The sequence below is a fragment of the Eptatretus burgeri genome, chromosome 16, assembly GCF_056783735.1.
Source record: "Eptatretus burgeri isolate ZD-2024b chromosome 16, Ebu_testis_v1, whole genome shotgun sequence".
NCBI lineage: Eukaryota > Metazoa > Chordata > Myxini > Myxiniformes > Myxinidae > Eptatretus > Eptatretus burgeri.
The window spans coordinates 62,252,606-62,263,885 of NC_140976.1; the positions used below are offsets into that span (position 1 = coordinate 62,252,606).

The following is an 11,280-nucleotide window of genomic DNA, read 5'->3' on the forward strand; positions in this document are numbered from 1 at the left end:
ACATACCCTGATATTCAGTCATTTCCCTGTAGTTTTCTCCTTGTCGATCAAATTCGAATCGGCCCTGATTTGCCGTGGATTTTATGTGTTTCCCCACGTGTGTTTGCGCCGGTTTTGTTCCGCCCTTGGTGTTTGCTAACTCCGGTGGTCGTCTCGCTGTGCAGGTTCGGATGTCGCCCTCCGCCAGGACTGCTCGGTGACACAAGGACGTGCTGTTTACGGGGAAGATTTCCTTATCCTTGTCCTCGTCCTTGTGCTGAGACACCAAGTTCTGACAAATCTCGAAACTCCATTTGCGGCCTCTGTGCTGCAATTCCGCAGGTACCAAACTTGGAGACCCTTCTCCGAGGGATAAACGAGATCTCCGTTTGTGATTGTAACTTGTTTGTGATTTATTTAATTTTCGAGATGTTTTTATTAATATTTAAACACACAAAACGGACCGAATTGGCCTTCGAACGCTGAACGGACGTCATTCATTAATCACCACCACCACCACCACCACCACCACCACCACCACCACCATCACCACCACCACCACCACCACCACCACCACCATCACCACCATCACCACCACCGAAGGTGGTGACGTGTTTTTATCGTTTGTGTGGAGGATATCTCAAAAGGTTGTGGACGGATTCGGATGAAACTTGGTGGGCGGGTTGGGTGTGTGACAAGGACGAAATGATTCGATTTTGGTGAAGATCCGGATTGGACCACCAGAATTATTTATTTTATTTTTTAAATTTGTGCTTCACCATTGGAGATACAAGGCCAAAAACGAGATAGAGCACACGATGTTTCAAAAAATTATCAACTTCATATGTTCAACTCATCTACTGGACCAGGCAAGACGTGGTGGAGGTTTGTGCTCCACTGGGTGCCCTTCCAGTTGTTGCTGTTATCAACCGTCTTGATGTCGAACACTTTCAACGTAACGATTGATCAATTGTAACGATTCATGGAAAGTATGATTTCAAAGAACGAACTTTTATATTCTCCAGTGAGGAGGGCAACCACGAATCGGGATGTCTGAGAAGACCGGGCCACTTGCTTCCCACTGTTTCGGCAGGAATTTGTAATTTGTTCAGGGTGCCAGAGATAACTCGCCTACTCTTTGCAAAGAACACTGTGGGATATCAAGTCTACCAACAACACAACACAACACAACACACACTTTCGTGTGCAGCCTTTTTTGGCTGCTGATTGCATCATTGGTTAGAGACGTGGCTATGCCGCTGATGCAGTGCCCCGATTACCAGTACACTGGTGCTCATTTTGCCGACCTCAGAAGGATGACGGACTGAGTCGACCCCACCCAGTTGATTTCCAAGTACGAATGAAATCGGTCCACACATGTCCGAGATGTGGTTGCGCACGGACACGAGAGTCGAGACCAAATCGATTCAGTGGCCGACGGGGATCGAACTCAGGACCCCAGGATCCCAAGCCAGCCACTCTAAACCCGAAGCCTACTCCAGGCTTGGTCTACCAACTCGTGCAAGCAGACCGGACGACCAGTTTTCCGTCAGAGATTTATCACGCTGTGTGTGAAACGCCAGAATGGGAGTTTATAGTTGGGTCGAGATGTTGAACAAGGTGAGACGGCTCGGAGGCAAGTTTGTGTTCCTCTCGGCTCGGCTATTCGGCCAGCCTCCAGTACCAGCAGATGAAAGTATTGTGATCATTCTGTCACTGTATTTGTTTTGATTTCCCATGTATGATGAGTTCTCTTGATTATTTAGTTTGGTGATAATTTGTTTAAGATTATTTATTCACCCCCCCCCAGCTCCCAATCCACCCTCTCCAAGTCCAAGCCTTCACGGTTATTTATTTATTTTTTCTTCCTTGGCTTCATTTTTACTTTCCACCGGAGGACCTTCGCAGCAGAAGCGGTTCGGCAGTACTTTGTCGTTTGAGCGGATGGTCACGTTTCTTCGGATAAGCAAGTATAACCTCAAACCTGGGATCTTATGAGAATAAATGCATCATCGAATCTTGTTTTAGGTTACAGACAAAAAGAGGATGAGAATGCATCTTTCTTCATGATTATTTTCCCACTTTATTATATTTTAATGATAATTATGATCCTTCCTATAATACACAGACCGGTGTTTGTCGCGCTACTCTTACAGTTTTGTGCCGATTACATCCAGACTTGCTACATAGGACCAGGATGACCCCAATTAATGTATTAGAGTGTTTTTTTATCTTTGACGGTGGTCTTGGGGGGGGGGGGGAAGGGGGCACGGATGACACAAATTATTTGTGTGAATGTGTATCGTGTTGCTTTGTCGTTATTATATATTTCCTTTGTCCTCTATATTTCCTTAAAGCCGAGGAAACTAATCCACCCTCCCTCCCATTGGTCCTTGGTTTCCACGATCATGTTTTTTAACTATTGCGACATTTTCCATGGCACTAATGGTATATGAGGAGCAGTGAACAAATTCGTCGAGCGAGACCCTCGATCAGGATGACACTGATCTTATGTCTGTTTAAAAAATAAAAAATGATGGTATTCATAGAATACATAACTTGCACAGTCTTGGGAAGGACTTTGTGTGAGCCATCCTTTTTGTTTTTATAGTTTGAAAAAAAAATTTTGTTAATTTTTATTTCCCCCCTTTGATCCAATATGGCTACCAGACCATGTGACCGATGATGTTATCTTTGTCAAACCATATTTCCCATGGGTAGTTGATCAATTAGTTATATTTTGCACTGGTTGGTGAAGCGGTTTCTCCGCCGAAGATTTTCAGAGATTTTTCCCTTCGATCCACAATATGACTGCCAGACCACGTGACACATGATGGTCATTTTAAAGAAAATCCTGTTTAAATTTCAAGTCGTTGGATGAAAATTGAGGATTTCAGAAATTTGGCCTGTGTTGACCTTTTGGAATATGTTGACCTCGAAAATGATTAGTGGTTGTATCCAGTGAACTGATATGAAAATCCTGTTCAAATTTCAAATCGTTAATTGGATGAAAATTGAGGATTTTAGGAAACTGGCCAACGTTGACCTCAAAGGAGTGAACGCTATATCACATGGTCATGTAACATGTGGTAAAGTTTCAATTTCCTCCGCTGAACAGTTTTCGATGTACACTCTTAACAAAATGCAGACATGACGTACGCCATACGTACGTACGCTACAGATCGCATACCCTGCTTTTCGCTTTGCGAGCACAGGGTTTAAAAAAAACACAAAAAACCCTCAGTTAAAATCACAGTTAAACAACATATCTGTGATCACTAAAGGTTGGCCTCCCCCGACTTACCCTTGGTGATCGCCCGTGACTTACCCTTGGCCCATGATCCACTGATGGCCATGTTGTTTTTGGACCGCCAAATAACCTTGACCCTAAATATTTAGGGATGGACTGTAAATGAAGAAAATGTGTCCGTGTCTACAATATGTCCATAAAACTCGACATCATGAAAATCAGAGGGAAATTATTCAAGTTTTGTTCATGATCTTAAAAAAGTAGGTCAAGGACACAAATCGAATAGCAGATGTGCAACTTCAGTGCAGGAAACACGATTTTGATGCAAAAACATTGGAATGCCAAATGATCTTTGAGATTCCACAATGGCAAAATTTAGCAATGACAAAAAAAAAAGTGTTGTGTTTTTATTTATTTATTTGTTTTTTCCAGACCGTCATTTGACCTTGACCTTTAAACCAGAAGGGTATAATGTAAAATAAGCCTAACTGTGCCTTGTTTTCGGCTATTTAAGGAGGGCAATTTCGTTCCGATCAGAAAACCTGTCGAGTTTTGGTGAAAAATGTATACAATAGGTCATGACCCTAAAAATTAGATCAAGGTCAAAAAATTGAGAACTCCGCATACTTTCTATTCACATTATTGATGCAAAATTTAATTCCGAAAGTCCCAGCCGGCTCCGACATAGAGCTGAGAAATTTCATTAATTGAGTGCAGGAAGAAGAAAAAAATAAATTCTAAATGGTGGTTTTGGTATTCCTGGGGGTGTAAAAAACTCTGGGGTACCATTAAAAACTGGGGGTGGGGGCACGAATTGTAGAAACAAAGCGGCCAACAGCAATGAGCCTTCCCCTATTATATAGGAGGCTTACAAAGTGTGCGATTGTTTCTGCAGCTGGGCCGAAGCTGCACTTCATTGGACAAGCCATTTGACTGCCGGCCGTGGATAACTGCATAGCTTGCTGATAACTCGTGCTAAAATAAATCGTTTTTTTGATTCTTGAACAAGATGTCTTCAGTTGTCAGCAAGTGGATTACAAATTGATTGAATGAGATTATAATTTGCAACGTTTTTGTCATTTCAGCGATTGAAAACTGCTCCACACCTTGTGGGTGTTTTGATCCCGGTGACCCAAGGGCTATGCTGAGGTGGCTCCTGATGGCGATGTTCGTGCGGATGTGACGGTAGAGATGCCATTGGAGAAAGGACCATGGCTTTACAGGCATCCTGTGTGCAGAGGGACTTTGGCATCGCTGTTTCACAGCTTGCTGCCTGGCATGGAAACAACGTTCTAGCCTACGTTCCGGAAAAATGGCTTCGTGAACTCGAGGAAGGATGGAACCCCCCTCTGACTTGCCCAAAACCCGAAGGTCTCTGGCCGAGTGAAATTGGAACCCTCTTGCAGCGCTCCGTCACCAGACTCCCAACGGGTTGGACCAGAATCTGCATCCAGGTCGTCCTCAAGAGCCATCTTGAGTATGACATTGTTGGCGATTGTTTATTCGCCAATCCGTTGGAGACCGAGTCAAACCAAGTGGAGAGGTCTTTCCTCCATTTCATACACTCAATATGCACAGAGAACTACAGAAATCGGTGGAAGGATGCTCCGAAGCACTACCCATTGGCTCACCGACCAATTGCTGAGCATAAAAAGTGCACTCTGGCTACAAACGTGGTCAAAGAAGCTCTGCAAAAGCTCTATGAGCTTCCCTTCCTTCAGATCCCAAGTGGTGGTACACATGGATGTACAGAAGCAAAACGGACAAATGTTTCTGAAAGTAAAACTTTGCAGCTCAATGTGGTGGAAGCATTGGCTTTGTTCGAGTCCGAGGATGCACTTTATATTCTCCAGCCATTTCCCAGTTACAGCTTGCATGATGTCATCACATTCAGCCCTGCAAAGCTTGCAAACAATCATGCCAAGATTCTATTTGTTCTTTATCAGGTTTTGCAAGCAATGTCGAAGATTCATCATTCTCGATTGGCTTGCGGTTCCTTAACGCTGCGTGACATTTTTATCGATGAAAGACTGTGCATTAAAGTTTCCCCAAGATTCGCAGATTACGAAAAGAACTCGACGGTACCAAAGCCAAGGAATGTTGACTGTTCTGCAATGTCCGATGGTTGTAAGGAAAGGTTGCAAAAAGAAATTGTTGATGCTGGTGATGATAATCCAGTGCGTGAAAGGAAAGATTTGGTGTATCTTGTTACGGAATGGGTTCATGGAAAGTGCAGCAACTTCGATTACCTCATGGAACTTAATAGGTTAGCCGGGAGAAGAATGGGTGATCCGAATTACCATCCAGTCTTGCCTTGGGTCATTGATTTCACTGTTCCCTATGGGAAGTTCAGAGATCTTTCAAAATCAAAATATCGCTTGAACAAGGGTGACGACCAGCTTGACTTCACGTATACGATGAACAAAGAAGCTTCGACCAACAGCTCCTTGGAAAATTTGCACGTGTCTCATCATATCTCTGACGTTCTCTCCGACATTACTTACTATGTGTACAAAGCAAGACAGACACGGAAAGAAGTGCTGTGCATGCACGTCCGGTCGAAGTGGGAACCAAACGAATATCCTTCCAGCATTGGACGATTGCAGAGTTGGACACCAGATGAATGCATTCCCGAGTTTTTCTGTGACCCTGAAATTTTTCGCTCTGTCCATCCCGACATGTCTGACCTACAGATTCCGAGTTGGTGCACTTCCTACGAGGACTTTGTGGAAAAGCACAGACGTATCTTGGAAAGCATTGAGGTATCTGAGAACCTACACACCTGGATTGACCTCACCTTTGGCTACAAACTTTCCGGAAAGGAATCCATCAGGGCAAAAAATGTTTGCTTGCACCTTGTGGACAATCACACAAATCTCTCGAGTTATGGAGTTGTGCAACTTTTTGATGTGCCTCACCCTCGCAGACATTGCAACCCAAGTATATTTATGCTGGAACCTCCATTTGTGTCTCATTTACAAAACTATGCTTGTAATGCATCCAAAGATGTCGTTGTTGATACCCAACAGCCATTCAATGTCGATCATCCAGAGACTGTTTCTGAAGAGCTTGACATCATTGTTGAAAAAGCATGTGCCGTCGCTGAGGATGACGGCAGCTTTGAGCAGGCGACCGAGGCTCTCGATGATCTCGACAATGGGAAAATCAGAACGCCCTCTTTGCAGAACAGTACTTCCATGCTCTCGGGCATCGTGGGAGGAAAGAAGCCGAAGGGGGAAACGGGTGAAAGTGAAGCTTCGTCCACTGTAAAGTTCTCCCTGCCAGAAGAATTCAACCCTCTTCAGGTCCTGGATGAGTTTGAAGCTCTGTGCAGATTTACAGTTAGTGTTGGACTTTGTGAACCAAAAACATTAAAAACAGGGATGAAAGTACCAGATATTTTGCAATCTGACTTTGTCCATAGAGACATGCAAGCCTTTGGAGTTCTTGTTGCAGAACTTTGTTTTGCTGCAAAGTTGCGAACAATGAGACCAGAGGCAACACTAATGGAGAGGTACAAGGCAGTGAGGAAGCTGATGCGGTCTTGCAGACACGAAATTGCTCTTCCTCTTCGGTATGTTGTGGAGATGCTACTGCAAGCAGATGAGGATCCAGAACTTCTAACTGATGGGATTTGTGTATTCAAGTATGACGTTGTGATTCACGGTTTGCCTCCTCCGACACCAGCACAGATCCTAAGTTCCCACTTGGATATCATTCCATTTCCTTCATACTTCCCAGCTCTTTACAAATTCGCTGCTAACTTTCAGCTTGCTCAGGTGCAGAATGAAACGGATGCCTTGAAAGAGTTTGTTGAAGGCTTAAAAGGAGACCTGCCTGAGATCCTTGAAATCTTGTGTTCTGAAGGTATTGAGATCTTTCTGCCATTCTTTGTCTTCCTCATGTCCGACAACTCTGTTTCTGTCTTGACCATCCAGCATTTATTTGAGCCAGTCTCCAAGGCGCTCGGGCCTATAAACACCAGCAAGTACCTACAAAGGTTTGTTGTGGCTGCATATGAGAACTGTTGTGCCGGACACGACCAGCTGTGCTTCTATGAAGACCAGTTTGTGGAGAAGCTCATGTCTTGCCTCGGCTTGTCTCAGTTTTTGCAACACGTTTTTAGCCACATTATCCATGTAGTGGCCGGTTTTGAAAAGGAGCAACGTTCGGAAGAGGAGGAAGTGGGGACTGCAGTTCGAAGCCGGGTAAGATAGAGCTCTTGCAACTTTTGAGGAAGTATTGTTTCGGTTTTTTACCAATTTCAATACTATTTGTTGATTTCATTACACATTTGTTATGCAAGTTTTATAGGATCACGAGATTACACCATGACCACCATCACCACCAATATGCAACAGTCACACCTCGTGTTTGATGGTCAAGAATTAATGGGCATCTCGTGTATTGCAGTTGGTGTTTAATTAGCTGGATTTGGCTTTCCTGCTGTAACTTGGCGTTCATTGGCTTCTTTTTTTGCCGCATATATTTATTTATATGTTTTATTTGCAATGGTGCCGGGCCTCCCTAACGGGTGACCCAGGACTGCTGGAGGTAAACTCCCATGATGCCCGAGTGGAGCTTTCTTCCTGAACGGCAAGTCAAGGTGCGGTGAAGGTGAATAACTGGGTCTGTGCGCTGACGCTCGGTGAGCCTTTGTTTTAATAGTTTAATTAATCCAGAGAGCAAATCCGTGGCTCAAACCACAGTAACACTGATTTAATAATAATATTGATCGAAGGTTTTAATTACACCATAAAATTATACTCATGCAGGAAAAGCAAGAAGTGGAGAGATAGAGAAAATATGTGCTTTCCTTGAGGCACCAGCAGACTCAACTTGGGTGCACTGATTAGACTTGCAGTCGAGTAACTTGCTGTGGCTGGCACTCCACGCTGTTCACTAGTGCGCTTTTCTTATCCTCACTCTGCATTGGCACACTCTTCTTACCCTCACTCTGCACTAGCACACTCTGCTGGCATTCTGTGCCTGCTCTGGAATTCTCTCTCGATCAGCCATCTTCTGGAACTCTGAAAACCGGCACTTCTCAGCTCTTCTACGCTGGCTTTTTGTAGACGTGGCCCTGACGTCATCTGCCGCACAGGCCCACCCTTACTAGATATCACATGCTTGCGTTTGTAATGTTCCTGCAGCTGTCCAAACACCCATCCCTTCTCAGATGCAAAAAATATCTCACCAGCAACCTGCTTTGCCACCTCCACCTTTAAGCACAACATTTCAGAATTCATAATCACATCACCATCATTCCATTGCAATAAGAAGCACAAAAAGAAAATACTCTGAACCACATCATGTGATCCATCCATCTGAGCAAACCCTCCCACGCTCTCCCAGAGTAACAATATCTCAACTTCAAGTTACCACCCCGCACTAAAAACTTATAAACATGAACTCAACCCGACTCAGGACCCGTTCTGTCTGCACTGTCACCTTGAACTTGACATTACTATACATTAGGTAATCACAACTGGCCCTCAACTCGTAAAATACAGTGAACTATTTAACATTTCATCTTTACTCTATCTCCTGGGGAATCCGGTCGGAGTGGCCAGTTTCCTTTGGTTCTGTGGTCTTTCAGTGAGGATACCTGGGACCACTGGCGATGTGCCTGCAGCACCACAGAGACGGTTGCTCTCTGGGAGCTTTGCAACCTCATTCAAAGTAAGAAAGCACAATGAGTAAGGATTATAAAAACTAAATACAGAGGATAAAGGGGAAAGAGACGGTTGTGGTGTCGAGGGTGACGGAGCTCTTTATTTGCATGATCCTGAGGGGGGGGTGGGGGTGGTAGGGAAGCAAGGAGAATATGTTATGCTTTCTGAACGACGCACGCACACATGCTTGATCGATATTGGCAATTTATCAGGAATTGGCAGATTGGAGTCGGTGTGATTTCCAACTGCAGTACTTAATGTATACAACCCAGAAACCTTGAGTTGCTTTCACCAAAAAAAAACAACATTGCATTTATATTGACATTTCAGGGATATGTTTACAAACATTAATTTTTATAAACAGCTGTGTGTGAGGGGTGGAAAAAAAAAAATTTGGCTTGGTAATTTAGAAAATCTATATTAATATTTCGGCACGCCCCTTTTTTTGTTCCACCATCAGATTTTTGTTACTGCATGAAATGAAACAAGCTTTGACATTTATAGTGATGATATTATTGTCTTCCTTAAGAGGCCCCTCAAAATTCGTTTTGATGATTATGGTAGTTAAACAGTTCATGTTCTCCATTTGCAAAATGGGAGGAATTATTGCACAAAAAAGAAATAAAAATGTTTCTCATTTTTTAGAGGACCACTAAGATTAGTTCGGCTCATAGAATCACGCTCCATTTGGGGACAAAACAGTTGAGTTCATACCTGACGAATTTGCACTTTCCATGTGCTGTAGTTTCTTCACAAAACCATGACTTTGTGACTAAGTACAAAGTATTTCTTTGCTTTTTTTATACATGGTTGCCGTTTTGAAATTTTCATCGACCAATACCCGCTGCCCAGCCGGACCAACTGCCAACAAAGTATCGCCCGGTCAGTTACGGTTAAACCCAAAATCATGATCATCGTTTTAGTGTGGAGGTGAGTACTGACAGTGTACTTGGGTCTTTTCCGGGTGGGTGCGGGATTGAGCACGTGCACATAAAAATCGGGCAACCCAACTTGAATTGAACAACAATGGCCGCTTGATCCTTGAAATTTGAACCGACAGAAATAGCCTTCGAGCCTTCAGTGCTTCAGTGAGCCTTGAGTCTACCGCTCCGTAAAAGTACTTCTTCAACCGTCTCACAAGTAAGAGTTCGATCGTGATGGCAGATGCCAATAATAACAAGGAATATGAAGACTCTTCAAGTCACTCCTCTGAAAATTCTGTTGCAAGCATCCCCCCCCCCCCAAGTCCATGCCCAAGCCTTGATCCTAACAGTGATATTGAACATCCTCATATAATATATTTGCATGAAACTTTCAATTGAAATCAGTCCTGTGTTGTTCACTGCTTGACCATCAGGAGGTTGCATGGTATTACCATTTCCCATTCCCTATTACCTACTAGAATTGAATTCAAAATTCTTCAATATGCACAAGGCAAAACTTCATTCACCCTTTTTCCTACTGGCAGTTGTGTATGTCATATTGGACATCATTTTACAGACTCTGTTCATTGTTCACTATTTGTTCACTATCTATTGCTCATATTATTGAGCTGTCAATAAGCTATCAATCATAGACATATAATAAACTCACTTGAGTATTCATATCTCTATTTCAATGCGTAATATCAAGCGGTACCTTCATGATGACTTAATAAAACCGCTCTCGATGTCCGTCCGTCCATATATCTGTTCACAATCAAACCGATCGTGATGCATTTTAAGGCTTTCCGAGAGCTTTGGAGATATTACCTACACTCCCGCACGGTGCTGTTTTTATTATTCCGACTGCACTTCATTAGAACATAGATCGTGGATGGATGCGCAGATCCCAGGAGAACAACTATAGCTGGACAGAACAATTCATATTATCGATGGATAAAAATGATATTTAATTGATATTATAATAAATTGTTTATTTAAAATATCTTCAAATTTTGTGAGTTTTTAGTTTGTTGTGAAATATTAGGTCCTTGGGTCTCCGCATAGTGGTGTACAGGCTTAAGTCGTACTTCTGTTTACTACCGTAGAAAATCACAGAACCATCCGATCGACATGCTGCGAACAGTTTCAGAATCAGCTAAAATCTACAAGATATGAATATGTAGACGAAACTGATCCGGCCAGCTAAAATCTACAAGATATGAATATGTAGACGAAACTGATCCGGCCTTTTGGATCACTTTAAAGTAGGGTGCCCTGTAATTTTAATGCGCTCTATGGATCCTCCGGAACTCACGAATGGTACACGTTGTGTAGTCACTAAACTACGTGGTAATGTCATTGAAGTGGAGCTACTGCGGGACAGTCGAAGGGGAAAACCTGAATGATAAATCAACGGATAAAAATGATGTAATATATTGTTTAAAATACATTC

At 43.1% G+C, this 11,280-nt stretch overlaps 1 protein-coding gene across 5 annotated transcripts in view; it reads left to right on the plus strand.

Annotated features, from left to right (window-relative positions):
- Positions 1-11,280, plus strand: part of WDR81 (WD repeat domain 81) — a 62,185-nt gene continuing 50,905 nt past the window's right edge. Inside the window, exons 1-3 of one of the 5 annotated variants that reach the window (XR_015052424.1) lie at positions 1-321; positions 1,790-1,949; positions 4,315-7,437. Coding sequence is in view for 4 of the 5 variants with exons in the window: in XM_085859691.1 (XP_085715817.1) it covers positions 4,441-7,437 (2,997 nt within the window). In the remaining variant the exon portion in view is untranslated. The remainder of the gene's footprint in view (positions 322-1,789; positions 1,950-4,314; positions 7,438-11,280) is intronic. The other 4 variants (XM_085859691.1, XM_085859688.1, XM_085859689.1 and 1 more) reach the window with 4 other exon arrangements.